Consider the following 16,777-nt stretch of genomic DNA (forward strand, 5'->3'; position numbering starts at 1 on the left):
ACATGGCCGCCCGGAAACCGATGACACCCACAACCAACATGGCCGCCATCAGAGGCCAGTGATCGCATTAGCGCATTTGGCGCAGCGGGCGGCAGCAGCGTGCAGGACCCCTCCCCTCGCGCAGAAAGACGACAGGCTTTGTGATAGGATAAGGGGAAGTGGATTCTAACTAAAAGGGGGGAGGTTTAGATGGGATACAAGAAGCTTCACGCTAAGGGCAGCGAGGCTGGCACTGGTTGCACAGAGAGGCGGTGGATGCCCAATCCCTGGAGGCAGCCAAGGTCAGGCTGGGCAGTTCTCCTCTTGCCCACTTGTCACAGAGAGCTGTGAGGAATTAGAGAACATCGTGCTTTAGTATAAAGTGCACTTGATGAAAGGATTCTACATTCATGTTGATTAAACACAGACAATACCCACATCTTTGCAAGGAAAAAATATCGTCTCCATTTATGCATCCTCCCCCCTAGAAAGTTTCAACACATCTACCTGGTGTCAAGGAGGCAGATTTCTGTTTTGCAGGTTATTTGGAAATCCTACATCCTCGAAACAGCTAGCACTTCAATTTGGTTAACAGAGTAACATTAGCACACTTGAATTTTCCAAGTTGTTTACCCTTTAAACTTTAAACCCTTTAAACTGTAAACATTACCCAATTCTCAGTCACTGTTGACCATTAATAGTACTGAAGTTTTAATTAGGGCATCTAAAAAAAAAGTTTCTCTCTTGATAGCAGTCTTAAAAAAGGGAGTGGGAAGAAACAAGAAAGCACAGTAATTCCTTTCCTCGTTGACATTAGCAAAAAGCTCAGGTGCTTGACAGGAGCATTCTTTGGGAAAGTCAGATAAGTAACTGCACGTTATTTAATCTCAAAGAATAAAACATCTTTGTATGTCCTCATTTACTCCTGTCTGGCAGTTCAGCACAGACACAACGAGATGCATAAACTACACAATTAAGTTTTAACTGCTATTATTTTCAGTAAGAAACATGAGGGAGTAAAAAAAACCAAACAAAACCAAAACAATCAAATCCCATTTGTCAACAGCCATCTGAACTTTTACTACATTAAACAAAAATCATCCAAGAGCTCTGGAATGCTCAACGTCAGAATGTTTCCATTCAACCTGAGGCAGAACAAGGACTTATAAGCATCTTCATTTGCCCATTGCTAGCTTAGTGCTCCAGTACTGTTCACTACACAACTGTGGCCTAGTTGCTTTCATGTATTTACTGCAACCTGATTTAATGCTCTGAAGATGAATGAAAAATCCACTCTCTGAAGAAAGAGCAACAACAACACACCCCACCACCATAACAAAAAACAAGTAATGAAGGAGCAAGTCTGAGACTGCCTCACAAGACTGAAGGTGCAGAAGTCTACAGGGCCAGGTGATAGACATCCTGGGGTCTCAAGGGAGCTGGCTGATGTTGCTGAGCTGCTCTTCATCATATTTGAGAAATCATGGCTGTCTGATTGAGTCCCTGGTGACGAAAGAAAGAAAAACATCACTTCTATTTTTAAGAAAGGGAGAAAGGAGAATCTGTGGAATTACTGCCCTCTGTACCTGGGAGGATCAGGGAATAGATTCTCTTGGAAAACACGTTAAGGCACATGTGACATGAGATGATCTGAGATAGACAGCATAGCTTCATCAGGGGCAGACTGTGCCTCACCAGTCACACCCAGAGCGATGGCACTGGTAGACAAAGGAAGGGCAACGGCTGTCCTCTACTTGTAGAAGGCCTCTGACATGGAACCCACTTCATCTCTAAACTGGAGAGAGATGAAGGGTGGACTATTCCACAGATAAGGATCTGACTTAGGCTGCTGCAGGTGGCATTTTATTTTTCAATATATAAATGAATTCACATCTAATGCCCTAACAGAGTGTTAGCTTTTCTGTTACGCTCTTACCAGCAAAATTTAGTGATTATTTCTACTTTATTTCTTTCACCTTTTCCATTACTTCCCTATGACAGACAAGCAGCAGCAAAAAATAAAAGCCAAACAAAAGCTTTGTCTTACTTCTCAATATTCAGAATATTCAACTCTGAGAAAATACAGAAAAGATTATTTTTACAAGTCCAAAGTCCTTCCAGAGTTTTGGTATCATCTGTTTCCTGGCATTACAAGAAGTGTTTTGCACAGCCAAGTGAGTTGTTCTACCGTTCAAAAGACAGTTGCATAAGATGAGACAGTGGAGTCATCTTGAGGTGGTCTAAGCACGCATTTCCATTTTTGCCCTCTTTGCTTTCCTTAGTTTCATGCCTCAAATTTCAAGTTTCTCAATACTTTCCATCTCTGCCCACATCCTTCCTTCCCCTAACAGACCTGCCATCGCATGGAAATAGCAGAGATTTAATCAGCAGTGCATGTCAGTCTTAACTTTGCAACACGTGATGGTTCAGCAGTCAAGCTGTCTGCACACTTCAAGTCATGCCACATAGAATGACTGGCTCAATCTTGGAACCACCAGCTTTAAATCTCTTCCTATGCATGTTACTTTGTATAATTAACACAGTGGTGACACAGAGGTTAATGCCATACTGAAAAAGGAGAAAGAATCAGTTAACTGATGTCAAGCTTTGAGAGCATCACTGCTGCTAACTAATGTCACAATTACTCTTCAGTTTTGGTCTTAAGCAAAATTACTTCATGCATCGAGATCCTCACAAACTATTTCATATAGCACAACATTTACTTATTGCATCCTTCCTTGGCAAAGCCTTGGAAAAGGAGCAGCAGCACAACACAAAGCATTCAGAAGCGTGAACCATTTCTAAAAATGAAAACAAATCATAAAAATCACAGCACACAACATCTGAAATTGTATTCAGTATTACAATGTATTATGTGCAAAATTCACCATTTGCCTTTTACAAAATGAAATACAAACATGTGCCAGGGGTTTCAAATACATGGCAAACTAACATTGAAAATGCTACAGATCTTTGTATGTACAATACACGTGTCGCTTGTGATGTATTTCTGCAATCATCTGCCCACACAGGACCTGGAGAAAACTCCATGTCTCTCTAGGAAAAAAAAACAAAAAGCCAGCCCTACCTGACTTCAGGAGGACCCACAGCATCACCCACAGCACCAGCTATCTTGCACAAGCCTACAGAACACACATATTCAATACCATTTTATCTTTGTACACGTAGGACTCTGACCTTCACGTCACCTACTGAGTTACTTAATGAAATGCTACAACATACTCTTCAGTCCAAAACACGTTTTGATGGTGCTGACAGACTATACAAAATGGTTAGTGTTCACTGTACTGATGCATCTAATCCTCTGCTAACCCCAGCAGTATCTGGGATAGGTGCTGCCAAATCCCTCTGCAAATCTACAATGAAGTTTACACGTGAGTTCGTTGCCAACCTCTGCTCATTTTCTGCAGGGAGCCTGAACCAGCAGACTGACACATTTTAATCCCAAATTCTGCTCTTAAATTCTTTCTCTGTCCCTTCTCCACATCCTCTTTTTTTTCAACTTCCCCTTCCAACCACCCAGTTCTATCTAAAACAATGCATATAAACAACAATCCAGATAACAGTACCTAAAGTTCTGATAAAGGCACTGAAATCACCAGTGCCAATGTTACAATCTTCTTACACGTAACAGAAATGTCATAAACTCTCCCGTAACAGGAAAAGAAGAGAAACCAAAGAGACTTTTAATGCAATACTCTAAAACCAGCAAGAGATTTATTCTTGTATATTAAGTGTTAAAATCACATGCATAATTATAGAATATTTTATAGTTAAAAAAATATTTTAAAAAACAACCCTGACAGTTTACCTGCAACTGCTATAAAATTTCTAGGAAATATATATAAAAACATGGAGCTTTTCTGTAATAAAAAAAAAATTAGAAAAGGATGCAATCATCCAGGTAATGAGCTAACTGATGCCCTGCATCGGACAGTCTTGTCCAACTCACGCTGGTGAAACTGAGCACACACCAGAGAGTTTACTGAAGTAATTATCTAACATACGTATATTTAAATCAAAGTGACATTTGGCTAAAGGATGAGTGTAAGAAAATAGATTTTTGGCACACTACAGCAAAAAGAACTGCAGAGGGCCACAGTATAATGTTTCATTTCAGGCAAGTCTGTGGTACAGGAAATTCAGCTTCACGGGCTGCTGCTCAAACGCTCGGGTGGAATATTCTGCACAACTAGCCATATGCATGGTTTACATGTATTATTGTTTTTTCTAAGCAACACTAGATGTGTTCTGCACACATTTCGCTAGGCATTTATGGTTTAAAACCTGCACAGACCGTTTCAGCTCCTAAAGCAGGGAGCTAACAAGGTTACTTCCAACAGGTAAGCAAACAGAAGTGGAACTGTCGATGGCTGGCTTTAAGAGGCAGAGTCGTCGTTCTGAAAGATGGCGCTGTAAGGATCGCTGTTAATGCGCTTGTAGACGAAGTGAAAGACCTGGGGCTGCGGGCGGCTGTGCAGCTCAGCCTTTATCTTCTGGGGGTAGGTGTCTTCCGTCAGCTGCTGCCAGGTGTCATCGATAAAAAGAAAGAGGCTGTATTCTTTCGGGTTGTCCACTTTGAACTTCTCAGCACACAGCTGGCACACATCTTCTGTAGTGATGTACGGTCTTACCAGCAAAGTCTTTCCTGTGCATCCACTGTTGACTTCCTGGAAGGCAACTCGAAGGTAGTTCTGTTGGATGAGAAAATGGGCGTCAAAAAAAAAAAAGCAACCGAAAGAAAACATAACATCCTCTGAAAATTCAAGAGTCAGCAATGAACAACCAAACACCCCTGTGTTCCAGTTGTGAAACACATACCACTGCTTCCTGTAAATTCTGACCACCTTGTGAATCGCAATGTCGGTGGTGAAACCGGCAAATCTGCAGCTGGGCGTTACTGAAACTCAGCAAGCCAGCATCCCCCTTTCCTTGCTCTGCATTCTAGCTCTGCAATTAGGAGGGAACAGATACAGCCTTAAAGACATATGGAAAGCCCCAGTGATTTTAACAGGACTTCACACTAGGCTTTAACAGGAAACAAAATGCTGAAAAAGCAAAATAAATATCTGAGACAGCGCATCCAAGAGATGCTGCTGATGCCACTGCTGGGTCACTACAAAAAACCAGAAACTTCATGCAGTATGTTAGTCAGAAGCAGAAAAAAAGCTCCAGCTAATTTCAAGCAAACAAGCATGTTGGTCCACGAGCTACTACGTGATAAGCATCTTTTTGCAGTCTGATACTGCAGCATGCACAAGGTAACCCAGCCTCATGCAGGACATTTTCATTGAGTTTATCAGTGTCTGATATGACAAATTTTGTAACACGGTGTTTTCCTTCTCCGAAGAAGGCACAAAGGGATGCTGCAAAAGAATAAATTTACTCTGCTGCATTCCAGTACATTTAGATGATCTTGAGGCAAAAGCTGGATCTTTTTTCCTCGACTGAAACTGACATAATCCCACAAGTCTGACATAACACACCATTTCATTTTGTTTAAAAAGGAAATTAACTAGAATTGAAGACCGTCTAAAGCAAACTAGGAAAGTGAGAAAGACCTGCTTCTTGAGTGAGCTGTTACCTGTCTGTATGCTAAATAAAACAAGCATGCCAAACCTGAAGAAGTAGGGAGAAAAAAAGCAGCACTGCACGCTTCAGTTTTAATTTCTAATGTACTTAATGTACAGAAGGTGTGTTTTTAAATGCGCATGCATTCATGCAGGTAGGAATGCTCCAAGGAGAGGCCGAAGGTTGCCCATAACTCAGTGTTAAAATTATTTATGGAGCATTGGAAAGTTGTGTTTAATCCTCATCAACATATGGGATTTTTGCTTTTGATGACCCTTTGAGGAATGGAGAATGAAGGTCTTCGAGTTTCACTAGGCTGCAGCACAGAAGCACAGTGAGTGCATCTTGGTTCGATGGGAGAATTAGTTGAGCTGAAGTCACTTCATGCTTTTGTCATAGGAAAGGTACTTTATTTCAAGGACTGGAGGATGCTGAGAAAGAAAATGGAAAAGTGGCATTCTGAGTAGGCAGCAGAGGCTCTCTTTTAAAAGAGACACCAGAAGAAGCACTGTAGAACTTCAGTGCCAGCTCTTCCCCAAACCCCTGCATCTCCCCAGACCCAGCAAAGCACCCAGCTGTACAGTTAGGTTGGCTGAAGTTGACTTGCTGAGGAAGGGAAGAATAAATGGAAGGCAAGATCCTGCTCAAAGAATCTTCTGCACTTTAGGCATCCAGCAAAGACCCCGGGAAGTGGATTTTCCTATGATGCAGTGTTCTGTGAGAAAGAACATCAGATTCAAGTAGGCTGAGACTCTTCCTTAATACAGGTAAGCACAATAAAGAACGGATCCCAGTAAGATGGACTAACTCTGTGCACTGGCTGTAGTTTGGTATTTCTGTTTACCAGCTCTCCTCTTAAGACACAAATTGCACAAGACTGCTTCTTTTCTCAGTTCCTTCCTGTTCAGTGTTGATCTGTAGTTCTTTATATGCACTCTGATAAAGCAGAAGAAGCCTGAGCTGGAAGGTTTCATTACCTTCTGGATTACCCCACACCTTCACTTCTCAAGCGCTTAATTATGTAATAAATAATTGATGGTTGTCACTAGAAACTTTGTGCAGTGAACCACAAACAACTGAAGTGAAGAAGTTAATCCTTCTTGATTACATCATCTTCTTCTCTTCGGTCCACAGAATCCCATAACTTATGTGGAAAAATAAGCAGGCCTGATTTTTAAAGATGAAATAATTGCAACTTTTGTTATTCTTCAGTTGAAGTTATTGACCTACTCTGAAAGAGCAGTAAGAAATGAAGAAACAAACATGAAGACATCCAAGTAATAGAACACTGCTCCTTGCACTGACTTTTAATCTGCAGATAACTACTCTCCCACCTCTCCACTCTGCCACCTGCTGTATGGCACTATGAGCTACTGGGGAGCTGTGCTGATTCACGTACCACTGGAGTTCCAGATCTGTTGTTTTTAGCAATAGAACATACAAAAAAGTTAAATCAAGAGATATGATTCAGTTTGTCCATGCTCTGAGTGACTCAAATAGAAGGGTGGCTGGGAAAAACGTATTTGGTACTTTCTCCAGACATCATAATTGAACCGTGTTATAAAGTACAAAGGCTTCAGAACTGAGGAAAATTTGCCAGCCCCATTCTCAGCACTGCTTCAACCCAGTTACTTCATAACCCCAGGGCAATCGTAACAAATCATAACTCTCAGATGGGGATTTCCAACATAACAATTATTCCTGGCTCTTCTGCTTAAGCCCTGAGCTCTACCTGAAAGTCATCAACTGAAGGTATCGTCCTGTTAGCCGTCCTCCTCTTGTGCCACTGCCTGAGAGTATCTCTGGCTTCTGAACTTAGCAGTCTGGCAGCTTGTTCCTCCTGGAAATTCTTGATCAGGGAAAGTGCTCCATAAGCGCTTGTCAAGTAATAGCCTCCTGTGAAGGACAGCAAGGGAAGAACTTCTCAGAGCAGTCACAAACACAGTACTACAAACAATTCTTACGTATGTGGTAGTGCCCGTATTCCACTGTCAAAATAATAATACATAAAAACAGCTCATTAGCCTGCTAAATATTGAACACTATGTTCTTAGCTGCTAAGAGAGATGTAGTAGTCAGACACAGTCCACATTATCAAGCAGTGAAACAGTATCTAGCTCTTGGTCCACTGGTACTGGGGACAGCTGGTTCCTTAAGGGACTTATTATCCTCCCAAGCTTCAAGAACTGGTGACATAAACATCTGTCAACTGCTTAATCAAAATGAAAGAATCTACCCACTGTTTAGGAACATGAAAGCAACAAAGTAATGACAGGGTTTGCCACGCACCCAGGAAGCACATCAGAGTTTGATCTGTCTTTTAGAAATAAGGCTCTGGTTTCAAATAGCAGCCTTTTGGCCTTTAGTTTTGCAACAACTTTTATAAACACAAGACCTAAGAGCCAAAGCAAACAGTACGTTACATTTAAACTGCAGAACCCCAAAGCACTGAACAATTTTTCCTGTACAGATTGTCAGCTGGTGCTGAAGATACAGCCGAACAATGGCCAGACTACTTTTGTTGAATTGAAAAAAATAATCAGTAAAAAGTTCAGTAAATGTAACCATGTTTGTGACCTCCAGTTTCATATCTCAAGTATTTTCCAGGCAAAGACACACAAGCAATGGATGCACTCAGAAGATGCTCCACACATGAAGGCAGGGAACTCACCAGTTCCAACTGGGAGGAATCCCAACAAGGCTCTTCCATGCATAACATCACGTAAGAGGATACAGCAATTTCATTAAGCCATAAGATGGCAGAGATGTGCGACAAATACACATACATAAAATCACAGCTGAGTTTGGTCTGAAGAACCTTTACACTTCCTCATAAAATGACAGATTCTGTGGCCTATCAAAGGCTTGCAGAATACCTGTTTGTCAAGAACATCATCAGGAAAGCAGAAGGGAGATTTCCCTTCCTCTAGCAGATTTCAGCCAACCAAGTGTGCCTTAGGAAACACATTCCTAGGGCTAAAAAAAACTTCAAGAAGTGAAGATCATTGAAGGGAATATGTTCTTAAAAGCACTGACCTGGCAAAGACTTCTCCAAGTTTTTACAAGTACTTAAGCCAATCTCCATTATGTGTCACAACTTAACTGAAAGCTACAGCCCTACAAATACCCTCGGGATACTTTCAGGCGTTGAAGGATAAACACATTTGGCACCTGCACAGTACATGTTCTTGCTTGCCAAGTCAGGATGCCTCCTCCTTCTGGGCCAGAACCAAGATAATCCCTCTTAAGGTTATAAGACTCTCCTTGGCCACTCAAGCTTATATGCTGTAAACAAACAACCAAATCAACGCCAAATGATGCTACTGGCATCAGGATTTCCCTTGAAAGTATTCCTACTTGAATGAGGTAAAGATACTGCATAGTGATGCAAAGCCCTTCCCATGCCCTTTCCTCAGCTCTAATAAAAAAAATAAACAAACGTTACCTTCTCCATGCAGCAAAGATGGATCCAGCAATTCCATCATGTACTCAATTTCAGTATCCAGCTCCAGCATGTCACACTGAGCTAATACATACGTCAACACAGGCAAGAAGTCATCAGCTCCATACAGCCTCCCTGTGGTGAAGGAAATAAGCAGTGATACACAAACCACATCTTTCTCTGTTTTGTCACTTGAACATAAAGCATTATTTTGCTGCCTTTCTGATCAGTGTCTGCATTACTCTGCAGTCTTCTGTTATCAATGTGTGGCAAAGAGAATGTCATCTGGCACTCAACAGCCAGGACACCAACGCCCACATGATGCTATACTTCCAACAAACACAAACCTGATGACGTGTGCCTTGAAGAATGCAAGAGAATGTAAAGACTGGGCTCAGCTTGGTATCAGTTCATCTGGTCAGCTCCCAGAAAGCTGCTGTGCCCTATGTCTAGCCTGATCTCCACTCTCATTTCTATCACAGGCTAAAAAGATGATAAATAGGCATTTTACTGCTTTATGCAGGAACACCCACTTTCTGGGAAGAACCAGTTACTAATGCCAGCTTGAGTTTGAATACCAGCACAGAGTCTAGAATATAAAAGCCTATTAAACTTCATATGGAAACTCATCTCTTTTCCTTGACACAGCACAGTTATAAGTACCACAGAACAAGGTCTAATGCATCATCCTTAACCAGCTGGTGAAGCACCATTACCAAAGCATTACATAGCTGAAGTACAGATTGTGCTGTACGTACATCTGTCTGCCTTCCTGCCACTTTTACTGCATGTAAACCTTGCTTAGAAAAGTCAATGAGGGCAAACCCCTAGACATGGCTGAAGTGTGTTCACTGCAGAACCGACATAATGGCCACTTGAAACCAGCAGAAGCAGGAATCATACCTTATTCTTTGGTGAAACTGCAGATGACCTAAAGGCTGATCTGAAGTTAAACCAGCTAAAGCATATCCTTCAAGTATGGAGGGTAACTGGCTGAGAGCACACGAAGCAGAAATTAACAGGCACAACTGGCTATGCAAGAGTTAGCCAGCAGCAGTCTCTTCACACTTCTCTTCTGTGTGTTGGAAGCACCTTACACAATGTGGTAACAGCTGCAGCACTTCAGGCCAAAATTCCCAGATGCATTTTAAAATGCAGAAGTTTGCACTGAGTGTAAGTTGGGCAAGACCTTGGACTTAAATGCACTTCAGACTTAGAGGCACTTTGATCAGCAGCACCACGTCCAGCTTCAGATTCAACGTCCATTTTGAAAACAAACTGCCTACCACCACCAGCCGCTGTTATTTGCTTAGGGAAAAGCTACCCTACGAGCAGCACTGCTCACCTTAACTCATGACCTACCCCAGCAGTGTACTGTAAAGTCTCCAGGTAGCACTTATGCAATAACATAGCACCCTTGCAGTTGTTTTACTGCATACTGTAGTTGTCTGTTTGCATGCTGCATTTAATTACTACTCTGAAATACTGAGTGCACCCTCAATTACAACTTTCCAGACAAATACTCACTTAGACTCAGTGTTGAACTCAGTGCTCACACACAGGACAGCCTTTCCGGCAGTCCCAGAAGTCTACTGTTAAGAAAAAGATTTCTATTTATTTAATTCTTTTAAGCTGCTTCACAAATCTACTTCACACTGAATCTGCAGGCGTGCCGGCAGATGCATCAGAGATAACAGGAAAGAAGAGAAGAGAAAGAATCCCTCTCAAAAAGGCAAGGTGATACGCTTTGAGAGCTCTAGGACAAGATATATACTGGTAAAACCAAGTGGTTTAGCATCCTGCATTGAAACACAACCCCAGGTTTGGAGCTCAGTGAGCTCAAACCACAAGAAGCACCATACCTGAGTTATTCTCCATAACTGTGTAAATCAGTTTGCAAACTCTCAGCAGCAGCATGACTTTCTTTTCAGGCGAGTACATTTTCTGCATGGTCATGAACTTGACTTTAATCTTCTCAACATCCACAAAGTCTGGTGTTGGAACAAACACGCCCAGTTCCTGAGGATTCCTCTGCCGTACCAGCTGCAGGTTTTCCTTCAGCTGTTTCCAAGAACCATCTGCAGTATGAAACTCTTTCAACATCGCTTCTATGTGGCCCTTCAATGGCTTCAGAATGCACTTATGCATGGCTTTCTCCAGGACAACATCTGCAATGGGAAACACAAGGCCAGTTGATTTCCTCCTCCAGAGCACTGCCAGAGTTAATATAACCATTCCCAAGACAGATACTGCAGAGGGGAAAAAAAACACAATTGCCAAGACCTATTTATTATACAGGCTGAGCTTCCAGATGTTTGTTAACAAGAGAACAAAGAAGCAGAACAGAATCTGTATTCCATTTTCATTTACCGCCATCTGGTAAACAACAAAAGAAGCAAACAAGCAGAAAAAAAAAAAAACCACCAAAAAAACCCACCACAAACCCACAGACTGACCCCAAAAAGGAAAAAAGCTGTGGCTCCACTTGGCTTTTTTCTTCTGTTGGCCAGAAATCTGAGTTTCGTTTCGCTTTAAGTTCAGACCAACTTCCAAACTTACAACATAACACAGCCAAAACCATAACTTGTATCTGCTTTGGCAGAAGACTCATTTTTTTTGCACAGTTTCCATCAGAAACTACAACTCAATCAAAGTCTCCTACAAACTTGACTCAGCTTTGTCAAGCTCTTTAAGAACTTTGAAGGATTACGGGCCTTAAACTATAAATGAAAAGGAAGCCGTGTTTGTCTTGCTTGAGATTTCATCATGCAAGCCTGCACACAGCTTTGTCATCAACTTTGAAGTTCTTTGTTTGGCAATTGTGTGCACGTGGCACAGCCACTTGTTCTTTTTTATTTGCCTGCTCTACTCAAGCTTTTCATTAAGAGTCACACTCCATGTTCAAACCATGGACCACATCAACGGAGAAGGGTTTTTGGCTAAACGTTTTCCCTGCCAACCTGTATTTTGTAAGCCAATTTCCTCTCCCACTGCTCAGTATCCCTTTGACAACATGGCTTACATTATTAGCTCACACAAATTAGCTGTACCATGCACAAATCCCACATGCACAAAAGAAACATGGGGCCTTTCAGCTTGATGCAGGCAGGCCTGCAACCATGGGCAGGCAGAGAGCACAGAGGTCAGCTGGAACATCAAAACTGCAAACCATTTTTAAGGCTTGGGATTTTTTTTTTTTATTTCCAGTAAGTTTTGTCTAACTCTGTTTTCCTCGCCTTATTTTTTCAGACAATATTTGCCTCTCCTGGAAGGGCGTTTTTTCTTTCTGGGTTTTTAACTTCACATTTCTTTTCTTTCTCCTCTTATAGTCCATATCCTTCATATGTAGCCTTTTTTCTGCTTTTCTCTGGCAGGCAAATCCCAAACTATGCATAAAAGCATCTGAGCTCTCTGTCACAATGCTGCAAAATCTGCTGGAAGGGAGAAAATACAAACTCGATTTTCCTGATTTCCTTATGGTGAAAGGCAGATCCAGCTTCCCATCTGACCAGAGCCACCAATCAGACCCCAACAAGTGGCAGCATTTCAAACAAACCATCCTTACCTATTTACTTTGCAGAGCAAAGCTAACGTCAAACCCTAGAAATGGGCACGGTACTCCACATAATAATCCATTAACAATAATATTCAAATTATAATCAGTATTACAGCATCTCTAGATTGTGAGCTGAGTTTACCTCTTTGCATTTTTCCAAGACACAAATCAGCAAATTCATGTTTACTGCAGAAAAAGCCAACTCTTTTCAAATATCCAACAGGCTCCAGGGTACTCAGTGTTTCAGCATTAACAGTCACTCCTCAGACTCAAAAAAAAACCCAACAAACCAACAAACCCCAAAAAAAAGGAACGGAAAAAATATAATTTAAGAATCACTTAATGTTCCTGAAGTGATACTTAAATAAGCCTCTAGCCTCAAAATGGGAACTGGAAATGCTTTGATAAATGAATTGTAAGGCCAGCCAGCTAGTTTCGCTGTGACTTGTGGAAGCACATCTGTATCCGACGCTGACACGCTATTTTATTTTTTCCACTGCAAACCACACAGCTCTGATTCTAGAGAGGACAACATATCAGCAACAGCAAGTGTCCTTACATGCCCTCCTACAATCCTCGCTGCCTCAAATTGCAGCAAACTCTCAATTCCCCACTACCAACTTGCGTTGCTCCACTGCATCACCTATTAGCTCCCAGCCTCTGGATTTACATGCATGCCCTGTTTATCACCCAATATTGGTCCAACTATTCTTTGGTAAAAGGACTCAGTGGGGTCACAGAGAGCCTCGGATCCATTACAAAAAGCACAAACAAAATTGCCTGGGATGCTAAAAGCAAAGGGTTGCTTTGGTACGCCATCTCCAGTGGTGCAGATCTTACAGGAGCAGCATGCAGGCTCTTGTTCATCGTTGGCAAAATGCACAGCTAATGCTGGTGACCGCACTGAAAAATAATGTGCTGTAATTGAGAATTTGCTCTGTCCAGTAGTGTTATTGTGCTCTTTGTATCTGTTGTCATTTCCATGGAAATAAACAGAAGGCATTACTTGCAGCATGACCTACAGGACGGCCAAGTGCCCAGTTCCTGGCAGATGTCAGCACTGACACATAGCTAGCCCACAGTGCAGACAGGGACGTCTCAAAAGGAGCAGTGTTTGGAAGTAAGGCTTCACACACCCACACATCCTGCACAGCCCTGTGCAGTGGCAGAAGCTGACAGACTAGGGAAGAAAATGGTCTCTGAGATGAACCTTCCCTTGCTTTGCCTGCAGAAAGCACACCAGTGAGTCACAGATGTATCTGTTCTAGGTTTGTTTTGCTTTAATCAGACGAGTTGTGGGCTGTTCAAAACTCACACTATGGCTGTGTGGTAAATGAGTCCTCTCTTAAAAAGGCAGTAGTAAAGGCACAGGGAAAGCCACAGAACAAATCAAAGGGATGGCCAGGAACAGGAGAACCAAACCCACTGCCTTTGCTCAATGTTTCTACCACTGCTTCCTGCCCTCCTAATGGGGTTTCCACTTTGGAGAAGTGTTCTTCAGTGACCTGGAAGAAGGCTGTAGTGAGATGGGGGTCAGGTAACAGTGACAGGATGAGACGGAATGGCTTGAAGTTGCACCAGGGGAGGTTCAGGTCGGCTGTTAAGAACAACCCCTTCTCCCAAAGAGTGGTGACGCAGTGGCACGGCTGCCCAGGGAGCGGTGGGCTCACCTGGAGGTGTCCCAGAGCCGTGGGATGTGGCACTGAGGGATGCGGGCAGTGGGCACAATGGGGTGGGCTGAGGTTGGTGATCTTAGTGGTCTTTCCCAACCTTAATGATTCTATAGATTCTAATGAGAGGGGTAACAGAGGGGAAGCCATTTCTCTCAACTCAACATGGTAAGGTACAAGGATGAACAACTGTGGAGGAGGAAAAAAAGAACACATAAGCACTTAGAAATAGCTCAGCCAACAGGAGGCTTTCAAGAGGAAATAATGGCATACCATTATAGTTCTTTTAGGATAACAGTCAATGAAGAAGAGCAGGTGGTAGTCTGTCTCTTGGCCTTTTTGAGACCCTCAACCCTATTCCATGCAGCTTTCCTATGAATACAGGAAATACGGTCTAGTTGTGGTTATTATAAGCAGGGTATGTGAACTGAAAACACTGCACTTTCTGGGAACTCACCAACAGTTTACTGTCAAACAAGAAATACTAGAAAAAATTAGAATGAACTAAAACACTGACTGTCCACAACAAGAATAAAAAGGCAAAAAAAAAAAAAAAAAAAAAAAAAAAAAAAACCAAAAAAACCACAAGTTGAAGCGATTAAGCACATCAAGAAGAAAAACTGAATTGCAGAGTCCTGTGACTATTTCAGCAACCATTTTGATGGGGTCTGAGAAAATAACATCCCCCAATGAGACATGCTAATCACAGCAAGGTCACAGTCAAGTGGCAGGAAGCAGACCTGGCTTGACTGTGCCAAGGCCAGCCAGCTGGAGGTGCAGAGACCAGGCAACCCCACAGGGGACGCAGGGCTGGAAAGGGGATGAATAAAGTAAGGTCCGGTGCCACATGACAGCATCCTAGATGTAAAAAGCTGCTGCAACAAGGACTGCCAATGATTTCCACGTCCACTGTCAGTGGAAACAGGTACAGGGAGGTGAAGTTAGGCAAGGGAAAACCTTTCTGTGTCTAGGAACAGTTAGCAGGCGTTCTCTGGAGGCTTGGGACTCCTGATCAGTGGATGCTTTTGAGCACTGCCCAGAGCGGCTGAGCCATGGACACAAGACATCGTGCTCTCTCCTGCACCAACGGGCTCCTCCTCACTGACCCTGATCCCCTTGTCATAGTACTGTCCTGATCCTAAGAGCTCTCCCCAAACCTGATATCCCACACTGAAAAACCCATCATGCGTTAGAAATAGCAAGAGATAACAGGCAGCATTCTTTCCAGGCAGCTTTACATGCAATCAACTAAGACTTCCTTGCCAAATTCCTTAAAGCTGACCGTCCCAGGTTCAGGCATTGGGACCCTGTCTGGTGACACCTGACAACAGTGACTGCTCGCTCAGCACCAGTGACACCATCTCCCAAGCACCTGCTAGTTGAGCAGGATCTCCTCTGCCCAGCCCAGCATATTCAAGTGTGGATGACTTTCAATACCTTTTGCATTTACTCTTGAACAATAGAAGCCAGATACCTTTAATTCCATCCCAACACTGGGAATCCTACTGTTCCAGGAAGGTCTACAATTCTGTACTGAAATAGTCAAGTAAAAACCTGGATAGCAGGCAGAGATGCTTTCAAGCTCTCCATAGGAACGACAACATCTTGCTGTCACATAGTTATCTGCTGAGATCAGCAACATCTGATGCTCCTGATTCACTTCCAGGATCCAGCAATAGACAGCAGTTGTTTCAAAAGCAAGTTCATTTGTTTAAAAGCATCCCGCCTTACACATTAATTGCATTTAGTCAGAGGATCAGAGCTATACTTTGTCACTGAAGAAAACCGATGTAGTTATTATGTCTCATAACTTCAACTATTCCAAACTACTAAAACATTTAAAAGCAGACATTTTTCCAAACCTCCAGAGACTCAGTCTGACTGAACCACACCCTTGGAATGAAAAGTACAAGCTAAACAGAGCTTTGACCAAACTGCTAGTAAATACAGCTCTGTATTCCTTGTCAAATTGCCAATACTCTGCAGAAGGCCAGAGGAAAAGGCCCCAAACACCAGTGCTCCAATTGCCTTTTTCTTCCACGTAACACCTACTTAATATAGTTCTAAAGAGTCTCAACTTGGAGGACTCTCAGTGTATATTTGCTCTAGCATTGCTTATTAGTTTTGCTTGACTTTCCATAAGTTCAGGTTACATGAAGCATTTCCTCTCAGGCAAGGACAGACTGAAATGTCAACATAAAATCACCCTCTACTGCCAGAGAAAGAACTATCCTGCCAATTTTGCACTGGGCCAACTGTTGGGACACTGGGGTATAGGAGAAAAACAAGCAAATTAGGACTGAAGTGAGCTCACAAGGAAAGTATTTTGCCTCGAGGGATGTTACCTCCTGAATGTGGCTTATAGACTCTTTTACAAACACAGCTCACACTCAGCAAGGCAGAGGGACAGTGGGATTTTATGCAGCAACAATGATTTCACTTTGGTGGATACACAAGTCTCTCCCTGTTGAAAAAACATGTATTCAACCCTATAGCTCATCTGCAACCTTTTATAACCACATACATGCAACAGAGAGA

At 42.5% G+C, this 16,777-nt stretch overlaps 1 protein-coding gene across 3 annotated transcripts in view; it reads right to left on the reverse strand.

The window, feature by feature from the left end:
* Positions 1–2,828: 2,828 nt before the first annotated feature.
* RIN2 (Ras and Rab interactor 2) overlaps positions 2,829–16,777 on the reverse strand; it is a 59,490-nt gene continuing 45,541 nt past the window's right edge. For all 3 annotated transcript variants that reach the window (XM_042830276.1, XM_042830291.1, XM_042830284.1), the window contains 4 exons: positions 10,876–11,181; positions 9,017–9,148; positions 7,304–7,467; positions 2,829–4,694 (listed from right to left, as the gene is read on the reverse strand). In XM_042830276.1, the coding sequence (XP_042686210.1) occupies positions 4,380–4,694; positions 7,304–7,467; positions 9,017–9,148; positions 10,876–11,181 (917 nt within the window). In that variant the 3' untranslated portion in view covers positions 2,829–4,379. The remainder of the gene's footprint in view (positions 4,695–7,303; positions 7,468–9,016; positions 9,149–10,875; positions 11,182–16,777) is intronic.

This window comes from Centrocercus urophasianus, unplaced genomic scaffold (genome assembly GCF_019232065.1).
Source record: "Centrocercus urophasianus isolate 14NV4802_14NV808 unplaced genomic scaffold, USGS_Curo_1.0 seq_10, whole genome shotgun sequence".
Classification (NCBI taxonomy): Eukaryota; Metazoa; Chordata; class Aves; order Galliformes; family Phasianidae; genus Centrocercus; species Centrocercus urophasianus.